The sequence below is a fragment of the Epargyreus clarus genome, unplaced genomic scaffold (assembly GCF_041222505.1).
Source record: "Epargyreus clarus isolate Ecla_fem2 unplaced genomic scaffold, WU_Ecla_fem_2.2 ptg000011l, whole genome shotgun sequence".
NCBI lineage: Eukaryota > Metazoa > Arthropoda > Insecta > Lepidoptera > Hesperiidae > Epargyreus > Epargyreus clarus.
Genome location: NW_027332219.1, coordinates 8,909,886 through 8,930,496, shown reverse-complemented (window position 1 = coordinate 8,930,496; position 20,611 = coordinate 8,909,886). Strand labels below are relative to the sequence as shown.

At 35.6% G+C, this 20,611-nt stretch overlaps 1 protein-coding gene across 13 annotated transcripts in view; it reads left to right on the top strand.

Annotated features, from left to right (window-relative positions):
- The window catches only part of nrm (neuromusculin), a 524,966-nt gene that overhangs the window by 475,012 nt on the left and 29,343 nt on the right, over nt 1-20,611 (top strand). For all 13 annotated transcript variants that reach the window (XR_012102726.1, XR_012102724.1, XR_012102727.1 and 10 more), the window contains exon 9: nt 20,518-20,535. Coding sequence is in view for 9 of the 13 variants with exons in the window: in XM_073077935.1 (XP_072934036.1) it covers nt 20,518-20,535 (18 nt within the window). In the remaining 4 variants the exon portion in view is untranslated. The remainder of the gene's footprint in view (nt 1-20,517; nt 20,536-20,611) is intronic.

Here is a 20,611-nt window from a genome sequence, read left to right as displayed (position 1 = left end):
GGACATTAAAAGAACGAACAGCCGAGAACAATTCGCTGGAAAATAGATTTATTAAAAAATATCGATGGAAATAGTAAAGATGAAAAATTAATAGCTGAATACTTCTATATTACGGAAAGTCATGTAGGTCAAAGTCATTAAGATAGAGCAATTTCTAAGTGAATGTAAGCTGCATCGAGTGATGAGAAACAATCATCCGAAAAATTTAGAAAACATTAATCGTACTGGACAGACTTTGAAATATATTGATTTTGCGAAATTTTATATGAAGAACCATTTTTTTGTACTGGTTGATAGCTACAACAAAAATAATCTCAGAGGGAATCACCTATTTGTGGTAACATATTTTTTTTAATTATTTGCCTTGGTCTTTCAATAAGTTTTAGTTTCAGAGAATGAACTACTTCTAACCCCAATGTTACTTTCCGAAAGATGACAAAGGTAGGCAATGTAGGGAACAGCGTTCCTGTACTAAAATGCAGATAGGCTGGGCATCTTAAGCCGTCTACCGAGCCACAGAAAAGTGGACACACAACCATGCAGATGGACGGACGACATCGTACGATTGGCTTGAAGAGATTGGATGAGAACAGTGCGAGATCGGGACTTGTGTAAGACCAATGGAAAAGCTGACATCCAGCAGTGGATGGCGACGGGCTGAAGAGAAAAATAAACGAACATTTGTTTTGGAAGAATCTATTAAACAGGAATAATAATATTTCACAATCTTACGAGTACTGAGTCAAGCGGAGATTACCATTAATATTCTTCTACAAAAAAAAAAAAAAAACAGCGGTTGAGATGCTGAATGGTCGAAAGTATTGCACTGCGATCTCAGATAGGTATACTTCGAGATGCACAATCAAATAACGCTGACCAGCAGTCAGAAGTTTGATGTATTGAATAACGAGGGGACTCGTTACTTTGTCGGATGGCCGAATGTTACAGGCACATCGCATTGATCCATTTATATTGCTGGTTGTTAATACTTTACGTCACTTATTAAATACTTTTCTATTATATTTTTTAGAATGTGGAGTCTTGCTTTGAGTCATAAAATGTCAGCTGATATTTGCAATGTCTTTTATAATGGAGATATGATAAAATAATAGTGGATAAAGATGTATTAATGTAAATGTTGATGATTATGGAAGAATATATTGTATTTCTGGAATTCCTTCTGAGCGTTTTAATAATATAGAGCACTAGAGTTGTATCTACAATCGATAATACACTCGTAGATTGCGATGGTCGCCTCTATTTAAGCCGCAAAAACACCTTTCCACAGAAACACAAGAATTTCCTCACGCTAGAAATAGGTGCGTTATAGAAAAGCCCGAAATCCCGGGATTAGAGACTCGAGATCGAATTCTAAACGGGACCCTCGTCCAAATATTTGAACTAGCAGCGGCATATAATCAAATTGGGATCAATTATTTAATTACGCTAATACTTTGTTCTTTTGCAGTGTAAGCTTTAATTCCTTTAACGTTTTTGACAAAATTCTAATTCTTTTTCGGAAATAATTGGATTGGATTTGGAATTGTAATTTTTTCCTTAAATTGTTAAAATTTTCGAGTGTATAATATTTTAAAGTCGGGAACTTCGTAATGATATTTTAGTGCTCATTTCTTTTTAATAGCAGTGTTAAGCGCTGCTGTATTTTAGTTTGAAGAGAATAAGGAAGAGACACACCCGTTATTGATAAACAAACTATCAATTTTTTACTTACTAAAGATCGAAGTTTCACAATGTCTATATGAATAAATTGTCAAATGTTATATTATAAACAAGCGTAGTTCAAGATGCGCCATCTTAGCTTTCAGGTGTACCAACGTATCCATGACTGACCACAGAACTCGATCCTATCTAGGGTTGAATACATTGGCAATAGTGACTTACCATAAGTGAAATATATGTTCATTTGCTACTCCTGTATTATGAAAAAACCAACCAACTAGAATACCTTATCAATAACCACATATCCCAGTGCTGGGCACATGACACCTTTCATAATGAGAGAGATTTATCTGGCCATTTTTTTATAATATAATGTAATGTACACTATGTTCTTTTCTGAACTCCTGACAATGTGTGTACAAAATTTTAAGACAATCGGTTATATAATTAAGGCGTGAAAGCATAACAAACAAACAAACTCACGCTCGCATTTATAACTTAGGATAAATAGTTAATAGCTTATATATATATAATATATATTATAATAGTTAATAGTTAATAGCTTATATAGTTATAGCTTAGTTAGGATTTTAATATACTTCTGATGATGAATATCAATATGGTTATGAAGAAACTTATCTCATCTCATCTCGGACTGAAGCTGTGGCATTTTGCTGTAATTTTGAATGTTGGTGGACGAAATTCACGCGGTCGGAGTCCACCTGGCGTGGAGCGAACAGGAGTGGAATGGAGTCGCTATTATTAAAAATTAGTTTCTATAGATTAGTACACTATAATTTTGTTTGTGTGAAAAATTTAAACGTTATATAAAAAGAGTTATAGTTATATAATAAAGAGCAATGAATCTTATTAAATATTAATTTGAATGAATTCTGATTTACATTTTCAAAACAAATCAATCAGCAATGTACAGTATTAATTTTTGGTTGAGTAAATTTAAACATGGCCTTTTATCAAAGTCTTCCCAATTTAATTTAGGATGTAATTAAAAAACTAATGAATTAAACACGTTTAAAAGTTGCCAAATATTATTCCGAACAGTGAAATGTCAATAAAAAAAAACGCCTGTGTATTTTAGCGAGAAACAGTTCTCCCGCTTCGAAAGTAAGATGTGAATAATGGCTGTCCTACATAAAAGGCGACTATCCTAATCCTCAGGATTGGCAACGAATCTGTGGACGTCCTTAATCCACAGAAGTGCCGATGCAGCTGTAATCGACATTAGATAAATCGCCATCTACATGGAGTTGGTTACAAATACCACAGGCAGTAGAGACTAACTATCAAGTGGAATTAATTCTTGCTGTTCCTTCATTGTAAAAAAAAAACAAAACAATTTAAAACTAAGGAAGTCTCCACACCTTCCTGTGTTCGGACTGCCCAGTGACGCGGCATCCGGTCCTCCAATAAGTCAGATTCAATAATGTTCACAAATGAAACGCCACACTCTGCTCAGACCCGATTTTATACTTTACTGCAGAATGTGTTTAAGTTAATTGAATTAGTATTTCTGTGTGTAATTTCATAACTATGAAGGTGGTAGAACCTTTTGTGGTTCGACTCCGGTGGCAATACCGCCACACCTATTTCTGCCTGATAACAGCAGTGTTAAGCGCTACGGTGTTCTGGTTTCAAGGGTGTGGTAAGGGAGCCTCGTGCGTTCCAAAGCGTTCCAACTTAGTTTTTACGTGTAGAAATGTCTTTGCGGTCGATTGGGTTGATAACACATGCCCATGCGTCGTCAGGTGCATAGATAACTTTTCGGATTTCATTTTTGATAAAATTAAAAACTCAATGAATTTCAAAAGTTGGCAAACCCATAACAGAAATAATCTAGAGTGAAGTAAATTGCGTTCAGTATTTTACTTTTGCTTATTAAAAAAAATGGTTTAAACGCAATGTGGACTCTATAGGAATGACATATGGTAATTTTGCCTTAAAAATACAAGGATTCCAATTCTAAGATAAAAAGTATCATAAGTACTTTGCTTCAAAACTTTAAATTGTATGGCACATATACTTATCCAACTACATCACAATATTACAACAACAATAAACTACATAATTGTAGAGTAGATGAAGCACTGCAGTAAGAGGTTGTGCAGAAAAACTTCGCGAAGCTTCCAGAGGAAGCTTGTTCTGCGCTACGATCTAATTAAATTTAGTGCAGTGCGACTACGCACTGAAATATAATATATCGATACTTACATTATCGATATTAAGTCCCATTTATAGAAATGCAAAGAATTGAAAGTGGTAAAATTGATGGACTTTTGGATAATTGAAACAGATAGGATTAATCGCGATATAATATGTGGAATATGTACATTCAATAACACATACGCGTGACAGACAGATCAAATCAAAAGTGCACATATATTAAAAAGTAAACATAAAAATTATATGTTGTAAGTTCGACTCCGAAGGTTAAGTCCTATTTATAGATAAGAATTGAAGGTGGTAGAACTCTTTTTAGTTCGACGCCGAAGGCACCAACGCTACATATATTTCTGCCTAATAACAGCAGTGTTAAGCTCTGATGTGTTCTAGTTTGATGGGTGTGGTACGAGAGATATAATGTGAGGCGTTTCACCTTAGTATTTCCGAGTAGCAGATACGTTATTTGTGGGTAACCCCAGATAAGAAACTAGTCTTATCTGAAATTTATTACAGATATCCATGTGCCACGGTAGCCACTTACCATCAGGCGGAGTAGAATCTCTTTTCTACTTCAGTAGTATTTGAAATTGAAGTATCAATTGACTTTAAATATCTAAATCAATCCTAAATAAGGTAAAAAGGTAAAATTCTATCTGGGATAGGAAATTCCACCGTAGTGGTTCGCACTGCTGTCACACGATAGAATTCAGGCACGATGGTTTCTGTAGAGTTTTAGGTCGCTGGTTTCTAATCCGAAATATAATTTGGAACCCTTGTGCGCTAGAAACAATAATGTAGGTGAATATATGTATAAATACCGTAGAACTGTGCGGTGCTCCCTTCGGCGACCGATCGACCGTGATGCACACACACTCGCGACTCCAAATAGGTCCCCAGGACCCCCGTAATAAATATAAATTATATTATACGTCCCGTGACGAAATCTGAATACCGACTGTCCGTACAATGTGTGTTATGACAGAAACGTCAACCTTTAAATTTTGAATTTACTCCTTTTATTTATAATCAGTATTTCGACCAGTTCTAAATACTGAACATACCCCCGCCCGAGAAAGGCCAAGCCTTTATCAACCAAAATCCAAAAAATAAAACCTTACACCGATCATAAGCAAACATAGAATAACACAAATAAGTTTGTGACAACACATTTCCGTGGCCAGCCTACTAAACTTAACCATAGACTGAATAAATATAACCGATGTTGTTTTCAGTTTATCCGAATAATACAATCTTTCTCAGGCAGTACTCCAAAATCCGAACCAATTTCATTTTAAAGAAGACAAGTGAAGATATTGACTTCTCCATCTTCTTCAAAATCTTTTGATAAAGAGCTTGCGCCAATTAATATCTCTTTATCTATTATTTGGTAAATCCGCCAAATTATGTTCCAGTTCCAATAATAAGGATTTACCGATAAACCATGAGGATCTTCCGTAACTACACGCAATAGTCTAGAGTTGAGAACTGCTTCCATCCTGGTAAATACAGTTTCCAGCTCTTCATAAATTAAAACAAGTTCACCGATTACCCGTTTCGACAAAGTTATTGTTGACTTTACATCTTGTTCTTCATCAAAATGTCGTCTTGCATATGTATCATTTGTCCCACATTCAAACGTAATTACATGTGAAAGACCCCACCGAGAAGTAAATGTAGTTAATGCTACAAGAAAGACAAGCTTCCGTCGTAATTCGCTGACTCTAAATGTGCATTGTACAACCTTTGCACGAGAACAAATAAAAACTCAAAAAGATATACACCATAAAGTTTTAGGATTCCTTAACCGCGAAACCCCAATAATAAAAGAAAATCTTTAAAATAAAGAAAAGCAAAATCCGTTTGCAATGTGAAATACCCCGGTGGTATTCACCCTATCCGTAGGTAACGAAACCATTAAACGTGTCAATCCATTTGACCAAAAAACAAAATAAAACAAAATATCCTACAACGAAATACCAATAAAACAAAATAATAAATGAACTAAAGCCATAAAAAAATATAACTAAAATAAAACCGTAAAACCGCTAAATTAGATTTACAACTTTTTTCCGAAATTTATTTACCGTACGTTGTCTTTCCATGATAGAGAACCGTTTTCTCACAGATGAAAAGGAACTATTTACCGTAAACGTATCTGGTAAATATGGCGAACCTACCGCATATCGCCGTGTATCATCCCGGTGATGATAATTTTTATTATAAATTTTATGATCCAAATGTCTTGGATCCGCAATGACGCTAGGATTATCGTTAGTGTCCCTAACTTTATGTACAAAATTGACCGATTCAACGTTTGTGAATGTTTGACAAACGTTAATATTCTGGGCACCTTCATCATTATTTACCGCGTATGAAAAAGGCCCCGACAATACATAACCGAAGATAGTTTCCATAGCACAAGGCAAATCATTGTTTATTTTAATAATATCCCCGAGCATAACCTCTCCTAATAAATCCGCACCGATTAAAATATCAACCTCCCGACTAAGGTAAAAATATTCATCCGCAAGAGGTAGTCCTTTGTAATGACTACAAATCTCTTGAGGTAAATTGAAACTAGGCAACTGATTAGTTATTTTATTTAGAATAGTAGCGGTAGATACCAATAACGGTCGACGTGAAAACCGCGGTCGAATCCTTAAATTAACCCCATTTCTACCAATATCCACTGGTATGCCACTCAGTCCCGTGACTGTAGAAGCATTTGTTTTAAACCGCCTTAAACCTAATCTATTGGCACAACTCTCTGAAATAAAGCTGCCTTGACTACCGTTGTCTAATAACGCACGCGCTTCTTGATATTGCCCATGTGCATCCTTAATATGCACCATGGCCGTAGACAAAAGGACCGTACGATTAAACATGTTACTTTTAATCATGTTAGAAGTCAACGAAGCACCACCTTGACTGGAAACCATATTATTTAATCTGTTAGGTCCGCTAACAGAGGTAGTACATGGATTATCCTCCACCCTATCCGTGACAACATTAGAAGCATGTGCCCTACTGTTACCGGTCACAGTAGGTGTCGCCGCCGACCTTGCACTGCTCGATGCTGTCTGGTAGTGAGGTAAATCCATATGAATCAGATGATGATGCTTAGGTGACTTACACTTAAAGCAAACCCATGAAGATTGACAGTCCGCTATCTTATGAGAGTTAAAACATCTAAAACATAGTTTATTTTCTTTAATAAAGTCTTTCCTAAGACCCACCCTTAAAGATAAAAAATTATTACATTTGGAAAGATGATGTATTCCCTTTTTACAACATTTGCAGCCTACCTGCCTACTTTCCTGAAATGCCTCATGAGTTTTAGTAGTGCCACATGTCCGATGTGAATCACCACTTGACTCCAAAATCCTAAGTTCATTTTCCAAAAACCTTATTAAATCCTTAAATTCCGGAAAGTCCTTTCTTGTAAACCGTTCTTCAAAACCTTTTTTTAGACTATTATCTAATTTTTGAAAATTAATATAAAACAATAAATGAGTCCACTGATCAACCGGAAAATTCATCTTTTCTAGCGCTTTCGTATTTTCTAGCAATGTATTTAAAAATAATTTAATAGAATTTAAATGTTTGGTGACATGTGAAATATAAAACAAATTATAAAATAGTTTATCTGCTAACAATCTTTTATTATTATATCTATTGTTCAATAGATCCATAGCAACCGAAAAATTATCTCCCGAAATAGATAAGTGTTGCAATAAAACCTTTGGTTCTCCAGCCAATGAACCTAATAAGTAATACATTTTCTCCGAATCAGATAAAGCATTATCTTCACATATCAAAGAATTAAATAAATCCATAAATGAAACAAATTCTTCTATTTTTCCCGAAAATGTAGGAATTTGTATTCGTGGTAAAACCACCCGCTTCCGCTTGTCACCATCATCCATTGACCTGAACTCCGAGCCATGTTCAGTCTCCGAAGATGATATTTCTAAAAACTTCCTCTTGATATCATAATATATTCCATTATATTTTTTAAAATCGTCCGAATAATCCACATCAGAGCCTTCGTCCAATTCCGATTGCAGTTCCAAAAACATCGACGTAAACTCTTCATAATTACGATCCAAATCATGATACCGTATTTTAAAATTATTTTTATCTATTTCAGATTTAGGTTCCCGCTGAGAAAGATCGTAAATAGAATCCAAATTATGAATTGCTAAATCGTATTTTAATTTATTCAACCTTTGTTTAGATTTAGGAGCCATTTCAAAAAAATGAAATAAGAAAAAATAAAATAAAATTTAAACCGATAGAACACTGTCACAAAATTATATGTCAACCGACTTAACAAATATGAAAGCACAAAATATTACCGAATGTAAATTATAATCCGCAATAATAAAAATCCAAACCGAAATAAAACCGACCGAAATAATAGAGTAGACAACGACCATGCAGTCCACCTCCACCTGGTGTAAATGACCACACGTGCGCTGTTACTCTTGAGGACTAAGTTGGAACGCCTCGATTAAGTATATCTCCCTTACCACACCTTTTTCAAACCAAAATACAGCAGCTCCAAACACTGCTGTAATGGCAGAAATAGATGTGGCGGTGGTGCTGCCGGAGTCGAACCACGTAGAGTTCTACCACCTTCAACCGACACAACCCGAAACAGGAGAATGCTCAATACAAGCCCGACCGAAACACTAATAATAGTCCGAAAAAACGCCTAAAACCGTTGACGTTTCTTGTAGTACCCGATGTACATAAATAAAATAGTAACCGAAATAAATACGTGTATCCCTACGTAATAATTGTAGAGTACACCCGTTTTTTGATGTTGTCCAGCCGCTGTAAATACTTATAATCCGGCAAAGTATTTACGAACGACGTGGACGTGTGCCGATGTCTACACTACTGTTCACCAACACACAAGAATATACTTGCGAGCACGGAAACCCGAATCCCGACTCGAAGTGACCAAAATGTAGAGTTTTAGGTCGCTGGTTTCTAATCCGAAATATAATTTGGAACCCTTGTGCGCTAGAAACAATAATGTAGGTGAATATATGTATAAATACCGTAGAACTGTGCGGTGCTCCCTTCGGCGACCGATCGACCGTGATGCACACACACTCGCGACTCCAAATAGGTCCCCAGGACCCCCGTAATAAATATAAATTATATTATACGTCCCGTGACGAAATCTGAATACCGACTGTCCGTACAATGTGTGTTATGACAGAAACGTCAACCTTTAAATTTTGAATTTACTCCTTTTATTTATAATCAGTATTTCGACCAGTTCTAAATACTGAACAGTTTCGAATCTAAAAGTTTAATTCTTTTATAATTTTCTTCATTTCAATTAAGACAAACACTTTGAAAAGGCAAAACAAAACATCGATATCGACAAAATGTCTTACCAAACTTTGTTACATACACATCACTACAAGTCCTACATTAAAAGACCTACATAAGGTATATAGTACATTTACAGACGTTGGGTAAACTGCAATTATTTTAATTAGGGACATATAATTGTTCCACACAATATAGTTTTCCGTATTTTTTCTTTGGTTACAACTATCCGACTATTATATCTATTGTTCTTAACTTTAACTTTTAAAGTCTTTGTGTAGCGTGTTTATATTTGTTAAATATATTATTTCATCTGCTAATATTATTTATAATAATAATAATAATAACGTTTATTCGCGAAAACAAGGACTACAGCAATCATTATGACAAAATACAAAATCACATAAAAAACACAAAAAAATAAAAAAAAATAAAAAAAATTCGACTTATAAATATACCTACTATTTTACGGACAATGTTTTGCCGTGCTGCAGGCCAAGCTCGCAAAAGGTTACCGGAACTCAGCATAAGTCGCGAAAACATGGTTCACGACACTGATTTTCAGTCCGATTGATTTAACTGATGTTTGTAAAAATTGCTATTGTTATTCCACTTGGGGTAAGTGGAATAACAATAGCAATTTTTATTCCACTTACCCCAAGCAACCTTTACCTTTACCTTTAGCAGCAACTGCTGAGCATAACTCATACTCTAAGAAAGATTTAAGTCATTGTCCACCACGCTAGCCAATTGGGGATTGATAGACTTCAAACCCCAATTTTTGTAAACTTTTTGTAACAAATTGCTTTTTAATTGTAATAAAGATATAATCGGTGTACCCATTATGTTTACTTTTATAGTTACTAATCTATAAAGCGTCAATAAATTAAAGATTAATGCTTAAAACTTAGCCACTAACCATCTATAATCAACCCCTGATAGTATTAAAGTCCCACCTAAGGCAGACTAAAGATGCGATTCTATCCCTGAGTATTCAAAGTCAAAAATATTTTATTCAAAGAAGATACTTTATAAAACTCTTTTTGAATGTCAATATACATACCGCCACTTCGCAAGAAGTTTCGTTATGGAGAAGAAGCGAATTATTCAGTTGGAATGCATAGTACAACTCTTTTCCTTACCACATCCTTCAAACCAGAACACAGCAGCGCTTAAACAGCTGTTTAGCAAGATTTATTTAGCAGAATTATTAGTAACATCTCCGAAATTCAACCACAAACGGTATTACCACATTTGAAACTTCACAGAACAACTTTGTTCTCAATTTTCCCAAGAACCCAAGAATTATTCCTATAATCATAATAACAGTACACTGGCACATATAATTACTTGCTAATCAAATGCCAAGTCATTACACGTTCAAGTTAACGTTTAATTAGTGATCTGCTGGCTTGTCACTTGATATGTAATTAGACATTAATACGGTTATATTATGCTGGTTGGAGATATAGGGGCAGTGCCCCAATGTAATCATAAGTTATCCTATTTTATATTAGAAAGCATTGCAAACTTTCAAACTTTTATGTACACACGAAATTCAAAGTATTGTATAAGCTTCTGCCGAAATGCCTACTATGCGCGCACGAAAATCTGAAGTTTCATTAGTTCCAAATTTCGGCAATTTGTTGCCGTAAATGTATGTACGACAATACGAAATTTATAGAGAAATAGGTATCGTAAGAATTATCTTTCGAAATTTCGGGTATTTACTACCGTGTACTCACAAAGTTTCGCCCGAAATTTCGAGGACTTTCTACTCCGTTCCGATGTATGTCCATTTCGGATGGGCTTGACGAACGATACTATATTTTCAGTTTCGAATATATTAAAAAAAAATGACGGGTGCTCTACCAGATAAAATAAAACCTGTTACTTTAAAATATTTTTTTAAGCGCATACGAAATTTACCAAACACAAATAAAAAACAAAATTACTGTAATAAGTCTAGAAGATATAATTACTGGAGTAAGAATCAATTTTAATTCTATGTTTTAGTCGTTTATGTGCATACAAGTCGTTATCGAATAAACTTTCGGATAGTTCCGAATCTTCGTTAAATTTCAGAGTAAAAGTTTAGCGCCCATTTTTAACACAACCTATTTATCCAATAGTTTTCCACCCAAAGATCTGAATTTGACATTTTATACATGCCAGAATTCTTAAGCGCGCCACATACCACATAATGACCACGACCGTTCCGACATGAGTGTAACGCTTAAGAAGAAGAACCTACAATAAATTTTCATCAATTTTTTTTTTTATATAACATAGGAGCAGCAGACGGGCATGCAGTCCACCTGATGGTAAGTGGCTACTGCCGCCCATGGACATCTATAATCAACCCCAGATAGGATTAGATATTCCTATCTGAGGTCGGCCACAAATGCGCCGCTACCCCTGAGGGCTAAGCTGGAACGCCTCGAAAAAGTATGTCTCCCTTACCACACCCTTCAAACCGGAACACAGCAGCGCCTAACACTGCTGTTATTAGACAGAAATAGGTGTGGCGGTGGTGCCGCCGGAGTCGAACCACAAAGAGTTCTACCACCTTTCAGGACAACAAACAGGAGTCAATTTTAAGTAGACAAAAATTTGAAATTTGACAATTTCTGCTAACTAGAAATTGTCTTTCAATTAATACGCAAACATTGGTTACATTCATTATTAATAATGACAAACATCACAAATTATTATAAAGCATAAAAAGTAGCGGTGGTGAAAATACTTAACACGATTTTAAAATAAAACCACAGTATACGAGAGCTCGAAGAATATCCCATTATCCTAGATACTGAACCTCATATGAAAGCCTTCGAGGCGTCTCGGTGACAGAATGAAAAATTGCATCACGTATCCTAATTCCGCCAGCCATTAGTGTTGCGGATATGATTTGTATGGAAGTGACTACTGATATAATATACAACGGCCTAGCCATAAGGCCATCATAGTATAGTCTAGTCAAAGTACAAAACAATGTCGTATTTTGTTTCCAATTATAATCTTTTTTTTATAATATAGGAGCAGCAGACGAGCACTGTGTTACCACCTGATGGTAAGTGGCTACTGCCGCCCATGGACATCTGTAATCAACCCAGATAGGATTAGATATTCCTACCTGAGGTCGGCCACAGATGCGCCGCTGCCCCTGAGGACTAAGCTGGAACGCCTCGGAAAAGTATGTCTCCCTTACCGCACCCTTCAAAACGGAACACAGCAACGCCTAACACTGCTGTTATGAGGCAGAAATAAGTGTGGCGGTGGTGCCGCCAACCACAAAGGGTTCAACTCCCTCCCTCCCTCAGTTCAAATCACCCGCCAACATCACCCTACCCGCCTTTATCTCACTTTATCAGCACATCATTAACATGATAGTATTTATGTCTCACTTACGTGAATGGCACTTACAAATCTCCCTTTCCTCACGGCTCATCCAGACTCCCTACATCTTAGAGTCCTTGTGTACGAAATTGAATTTTCCCTGCAGAATGACTTTAATTAAAAGAGACCGCGTCGTGCCCGCGATTGATACTCTCATATTAAAATACCTACGTTATGTTTATATCCTGGCTTTGGCTGTAACTAGCGATGTTGTAAGAAAGTACTGAATGAGTTTTTATAAGATAATAGGATGACATAATACTCATAATAACGTACTTCCTTGACAAAAATGTGACATAACTCAGTAAGCCATTTTTGTTATTGATTTTTATTTAATTATTTTTTTTATTATTAATTTGCCAAAAAATATTAAATTGTGGCTGCAATCTTTTAGAACTTTTTAAAAAAAGGTAGGTTATTTGATATATGTATATGTATATCATAATATAAGTATATGATATTTAAATAAGTATGTTACTTACGGACCAGATCGATACAAATCCACATAACAGGAAACTATACCAAACTTTAACTGTAGCACTACCATGCATACCATAAAATAAATGTATGAAAAATTGTACAGCGCCTCTGGTGGTTACTCGTAGAACTAAAATCCGTAGTGTGAGCAACTACGTAACTCGATACGTAAAAAAGCCATTGAAATCAAATCGCTAGCGAATGTCATTATGATCTATTGCCATACAAATTCGGTCCCATGAGTTATTAATTTGACAGACGTTGTCAAGAAATACCGTAACGATAATAGTTATGTTATTCACTAGCAAAATGACAATAGTTTTCTATTTACAATTTCTATAGTGGCGTTTCTATGCCAACTCATGGTAGTGCTACTGGTCTGCGTTTTCCTAAGGTTTAATAGCCTCAAAATCTATGTTATGATTGTGCGTCGTCTATTCTACGTATATTATAAGAGACATACTTATCCGAGGCGTTCCAGCTTAGTCGTCAAGGGTAGCCACGTGTCTGTGGCGGACCTCAGGCAATAATCTAATCTTATCTGAGGTTGATTACATATATCTATGAGCGGTAAAAGCCACTTACCATCAGGTGGACTGCAAGCTCGTCTGCTACTCCTATATTATAAAAAAAGACTTACCATCATGTGAATCATATCCTCTTTTGCCAAATTCCAAAAAAGTGAATTGTATTAAGTGATTTGAACTATCCCTTAATAAACGCGAATATATCATTTGAAATGTCAGAATATTAAGCGGTTTTAACACATATCATATCAATAGTACAACGGTAAGCTCGCCTGCATGGTTCAGATAAACTACACACATGACTACAGTTTTCATATTTTTGAAAAAGTTTTGCTTTTCATAAATTTGTGTGCTTTGAATATATTTTAACGGGGTCACGCGCGATTTATAACGTTTTTTAAACAAGTTGCAAATGAGCAGTGCATCTGATGGTAAGTGGCCACTGTATAGACATCTGTGACCTTAGATAGGACTCAGATAAGATCAGAGTCCTATCTAAGGTCGGCCATACATGCGTTACTACACCTGAGGACTAAGTTGGAACGCCACGAGTAAGTATGTTTCTTTATGACCCGCGTGGCGGAGCAGTCACCATACCGGTCTGACGAGCAAAGGGTTCCGGGTTGGAGCCCCGGCCAGCCAGACACCTGAATGATGAATTTGGATATCTGTTCTGGTTCTGGTGTTTGTTTATTCGTCTTTGTGTGTGTCCATGGCACCCACGATACAAAGACACCTAGGCTGGGCTGTGAGTGTAATAGCATCTTACCACACCCTTCTAATCCGAACACAGAACCTATAACACTTCACACATACATATATATATTTTTTTTATTTCATTCAAAAGAATATATATTTTACATCAAAAATCATCTTGGGGTTCTTGAAAATGTATTTAAATGAAGTATATAGCGTAAATTTTAATGAAAAACAAAATTAATTAATGAGCTGAGTAGCTCATTAAGCATTACCACTTGCGTACGGTTGGCAAGAAAGTCTTTAATTATGTTTAAATTTATTTCTCATTTTTATTCTGACGGTACTTCAACGGTTACTTAATATTGCTTTTACGTTCATATTGTTACATCTGTCTGGGTGTCATTGACACACTACACACTCACACTCACACGAGTAAACATATAACAGACTTAAATGCAATATCCAGAAAAAAATAAACCAAAAAAATATTTGCCTGCCCGGGAATCGAACCCGAAACCATCTTCGTTTGAAACTGATAAGGTAAAAATAATAAAGGGTTACTTGTATAACGTGAATTATTCTGAAGGATTTTTTCTAAAATTCTTTACCGGTTATACTTTTGTCTAATATATTATATTTACTACTCGGGTAAAGTCGGAGGGAAAAGCAAGTAATTTAATAATAAAACAATTTATTACAACAGCTAGCTACTAACAAAATAAACGCCGTAAGAAAGTAATATGCATACTAAAAGAGAAACATTAAAATTGATATAGAAGCTCCTAAAATATACATTATTCTAAACGCTAGCAATAAAACTCTGCACAAGCTTGTGAGTTTAAAAGTTACGTTTAGACGTCACGACCACGACACACGACACGACGTAAATACGTCGTATCGTGTGTAAGCGCGTGTAAGCTCCTATGAAGGTAATGCTAATTAATTTTTATTGTAGGTAAAAACGTGCGTCAATAAAATTTACGCCGAATTAAGATACTATTACTATTTTTTTAGACATTTAAACATTACTTACTTGTTATTCGTGTTACAAATATAATCTATAATTAAACATCTTGAATGTCAGATCAGGAGAAAGAAAGAAAAATCTAGATTAAAGCCTTAAAATTTGATATGAATCTTTGAAATTTTGTTTTTATTGAGTCACCATCTATTTTAAAATAAAGTTAACCCCTCACATATAGTAGGAAAACTCCCCAAAAAATCCGTACACACCCGATTGTTCTACCATCGTAGTCGTATCGTGAATCGTGTCGTTGGTCGTAAAACGGCAGCCCTTGTTCCCTCACGTGAGGCGGCGATGAAAGTGCGTACATAATTAATTGGTTCTAATTCGGACGGTATAATCAACTGTTACACTTTAGGAACGGAAAAGTATCGTCTTAAATCTTTAAGCTCTGTAGAAAATAATATTATTATAGAAATGCCTCGCCTGTTTTGACTTTGAAGGGAAGTAACGATGGCTGCATTAGGTTGGATAGCTGGACCCAATTAAGTCCTCAGAAATAGCTGAGCTAGCTTTCTAATTTCTACCTCAAGAGGAAGAAATCCTGGAATAGTATCTATTTCAAAAAATAATGTATATTGACATAGATTGTAATGATTTTTTTTGTTGTAGTCAATCGATTAATAATTCAGTTGCAAAATGTGACCCTCAAGTCGACGAACTGACATAGTAAGTTAAATAAAAACTTATAAATTAATAAAATGGTAGTACCAGTACCTGTAATCTTTGAAACGACGATATATTCTGGCGTATAAACAAAGAGTGTAATCTTTCAAAAAGTATAAAAAATATTTGAAAAATATTTTTAGAGGATAGTACACCTTTCGCTGTCCCGCCGTGTACACCCTAAATATTATAATAAACGCGTCTTATTTAAGTTCTTTGCTACATTTCAAGGAGTAATGTTTTCGCATTTAAATTAAATTTTGTTCATAATTCCACGATATCCCTTTTTACGGCCTACGGTATTTATCAGGCTAATATCCTAAATATACTAATGAACGTTTTTGTGTTAGAACAATTGCGGGATAATGTTTTGAAAAGTATGTGAATATTTTGTTGTATTTCGGGGTAAAGTAAGTTATTATGCTTTTACCCGACTGCGGAGAGTAGTGTTCTTCGAGCGTATGTATGTCTTATTCTTTAGTACGCCCTAAAGCCTAAATGCCTTGACCGATTTTAACATTATGATGGAGATAAAGGCTTTTTCTATACTAATATTATAAAGAGGAAAACTTTGTTTGTTTGTTTGTTTGTTTGATTGTAATGAATAGGCTCATAAACTACTGGACCGATTTTAAAATTGTTTCACCATTCGAAAGCTGCGTTATCCACGAGTAATATAGACTATATTTTATATGAAATATATTTGATAAATAGATTTTGAGGCGGTACAAACTTTGCCGGGTCAGCTAGTATATAATAAAGGAGTAGCAGACGAGCATGCACTCCACCTGATGGTAAGTGGCTACTGCCGCCCATGGACATCTGTAATCAACCCCAGATAGGATTAGATGTTCCTACCTGAGGTCGGCCACAGATGCGCCGCTACCCTTGAGGACTAAGCTGGAACGCCTCGAAAAAATATTAAATTACGTGTATAGATAAAATTCGTTTAATATGTTCGTCGACAACAGTTGTTCATGGGCGGCAGTGACCACTCAACGCCAAGCGGACTACGATTGTAAATATCAAGACCTAAAATATTTACCTAAAAACTTATAAACCTTTACCCAGGAATCGAACCCGGATCTCAACGCTATACTGTATATTACAGTCAGTTACTTGACTGACTCCTACTTTCATCATCAACCCATTACGGTCTCACTGCTGGGCACGGGTCTTCTCTCAGGATAAAAAGGATTAGGCCATAGTCCATCGCGTTGGTCAAGTACGAATTGGGAGATTCACATACCTTTGAAAACTTTTTTTTAGATTTCTCATATATACAGGTTTCCTCGCGATGTTTTCCTTCCCCCTAAGCAAAGGATAATTAATTTGTAATACCCATATAACGTTGAAAAGTCAGATGTGCGTGCCGGGGATTTAAACCTCAAACTCCTCGATCAAGAGGCCGAGCTTCTTAATCACTAGGCTATCAATTTACAAACTCAAAATTAAATACTCTACAGAATTGTGTATAATTTGTAAAACTTTTAACACTCATCAAGTCAAAACGAGTAAAAAAGAAATAAAAGAAAATGCAAAGTGAAATCAGGAAAAGAAATAATACAATGTAGTCAGGAATTCTTTTGCCTTAAAACCCTGAAATGCAGCCTACTAACTGTAATCAGATTTAAGAGTAGGGGAGGGAATGATGTTATTTAGTTTTATCGATAGCAATAATATCGATAGTAATATTGTGTTACTTTTTTTTATAATATAGGAATAGCAGACGTGCATGCAGTCCACCTGATGGTAAGTGGCTACTGCCGCCCATGGACATGTGTAATCAACCCCAGATAGGATTAGATATTTCTACCTGAGGTCGGCCACAGGTGCACCGCTACCCCTGAGGACTAAGCTGGAACGCCTCGGAAAAGTCTGTCTCCCTTACCACACCCTTCAAACTGGAACACAGCAGCGCCTAACACTGCTGTTATTAGGTAGAAATAGGTGCGGTGGTGGTGCCGCCGGAGTCGAACCACAAAGGGTTCTACCAACTTCATGTTTTACCACATTTTTACGAAATTCATTTTTTCTCGTTCTTTCATGAAATTCCAAATACATCTGCCGAGAAAAGTTTGAATCATTTATAAATATTATAATTAATCATCATTAATCCATCACTGTCTTATTACTGGGCGCGGGTTTCCTTTGAGAGTGAGAAAAATTAGGCCATAATCTGCCGCGCTGGTCAATAATGTTCTTAAAGACATGTGAACTTTTGAGAACGTTTTTTAAATACCCCTCGATGTGTATGTTTTCTCACTATATTGCCGTTACCGTAAAAGCAAACGATAATTAATTTCTAATACGCAGATAACTTTGAACAATGCAGATGCTTGGGATGGAATCTGTATTCAGAAGCGGAGTTTCAACCACTAGGCTATCACTCCTATACATCTCTTTTCTTTCGAAGTCGATAAAAATTATCCGTACATATGCCAAATAAATTCGTATTATCATCAACCCATTATTGTCCCTCTGCTGTGCACGGGTCTCCTCTCAGAATGAGAAGGATTAGGCCATAGTCTACCGCGCTGGACTTCACATACCTTGGAGATTTTTTTTATAAATCTCTCAGGTATGCAGGTTTCCTCACGATGTTTTCCCTTACCGTTAAAGCAAGTGATAATTAATTTCTAATACGCACATATATAAATTCGTATATCGATAGAAATCCTCCAAGGTTCCCATCCCTAAAACTCCGAGGAGGTAACAAAATTCGAGCGAAAATTCCAACCAATTAATTCCTGAAACGCTGAAACACAGTTCTTACTCTCATTGGAATAATTATAATTTCGATACCTCAAAAGGGAGTTATAAATATTTTGGATTGTTTTGCTGTTCGTTAATACTTTTTCATTCTTACATAGTTTTTGGTTGACATTGTTTAAGCGTAAAGTTCTAAATAGATATAAATCTTGATAATGATTTGAAGGTAGAACCCTCTTTGGTACGACTCCGGCGGCACCACCGTCATAACTATTTCTGCCTAATAAAACAGTGTTAAACGCTGCTGTGTTCTGGTTTGAAGGGTGTGGTAATGGAGACATACTTATCCGACGCTCCAGCTTAGTCCTCAGGGGTAGCGGCGCATTTGTGGGCGACCTTAGGTGGAATCTAATCTTATCTGGGGTTGATTACAGATTTTCATGGGCGACAGTAGCCACATACCATCAGAATGCATGCTCGTTTGCTGCACTTATATTATAAAAAAAAACAATATAAATATGTTTTTTAAATTTTCAATTGTACTGTAATATACAAACTCATTAATATGTTTCATAAAGTAGAAACATAATTTTTATTGAATATATTTTACGTGCGTAAGGACACATCATTATTGTCATATAAAATTCCCCTAAAAACGAATTCACCTATTTCCAAAAGTAGGCCATAAAACCTATTAAGAGGTAAATTTAAAAACATATTTTAAGTCCCTACATCAAAAAGCCCACGACTCGAGGTCTCAAATTAATTGACTGTTCGAAATTAATTAATTTCTTAACGAATTACCCTCAGGCATTAATTAAGGTATTACCCCCAAACAGCCACCCCTCTCAGACTATTTCTGATTATGTAAACAAAGTGTGTAGGTATTAAAGTTTGAAGTGCCTTCAAGGATAGCCTTAAATAAATATCTTAAGTAATATTAACAATGTTACACCGACGCAAAAGATTTGACGCCCATGTCTGGAAGTAAAGAAAGAAAACTTTATTATACATAAATTTCCAACATATAAGTAGTCCTTGAAGGTCGTAGAACTCTCTGTGGTGCGACTCCGGCGGCACCACCGCCACACCTATTTCTACCTTATAACAGCAATGTTAAACGCTGCTGTGTTCTGGTTTGAAGGGTGTGGTAAGGGAGACAGAGTTTTCCGATGCGTTCCAGCTTAGTCCTCAGGAGTAGCGGTGCATCTGTGGCCGACCTCAGGTAGGAATATCTAATCCTACCTGGGGTTGATTACAGACGTCCTTGGATGGTAGCCACTTACCATGTCGGACCACAAATGGTTCTATCACCAACTAATCATGTTACAGCAGGTTTCATTGAATTCCTTCTAAGCTATGTTTAGTAAAAATATGTTAAGTTGTTTAAGTAATTCTTCAAAATTTTGAATTAAACTGAACGTTCAAAGTGGATAGAAATCGTGTTCAAAGATTCCGTTACATAGTTACATACATACATACATACATACATACATACATACATACATACAACCCAATCTAATAAAAGCGTGTTAAAATATCACAGTCTTTCTTAAATGATGTAAGGATTTCAATTTTAAGCATTCGATGTTTAAGTAATAGCGTTTTTATTATTCTCTTTTAGAATTTAGGCCGTTTTATTTCTAATTTAAATGTTACTTATTATTATATTATTATAAAATAAGGCATGGCTAAATAGTAAATTGTTGGTTTTTTGACGATGGTTGCATAGTTGGTTGATTGATGATGGTTGATTGCTTTGACTAATGATTGCTTTTCTTTGTTTCATGTTCGTGCGAGCAGCAAAAGCAAGTGGAATCGGTAAGTACTTAATTACACTTTATTTTAATTCAAATGTATCATCAAGTAAAGTAAGAATGAAAAATATATATAAACG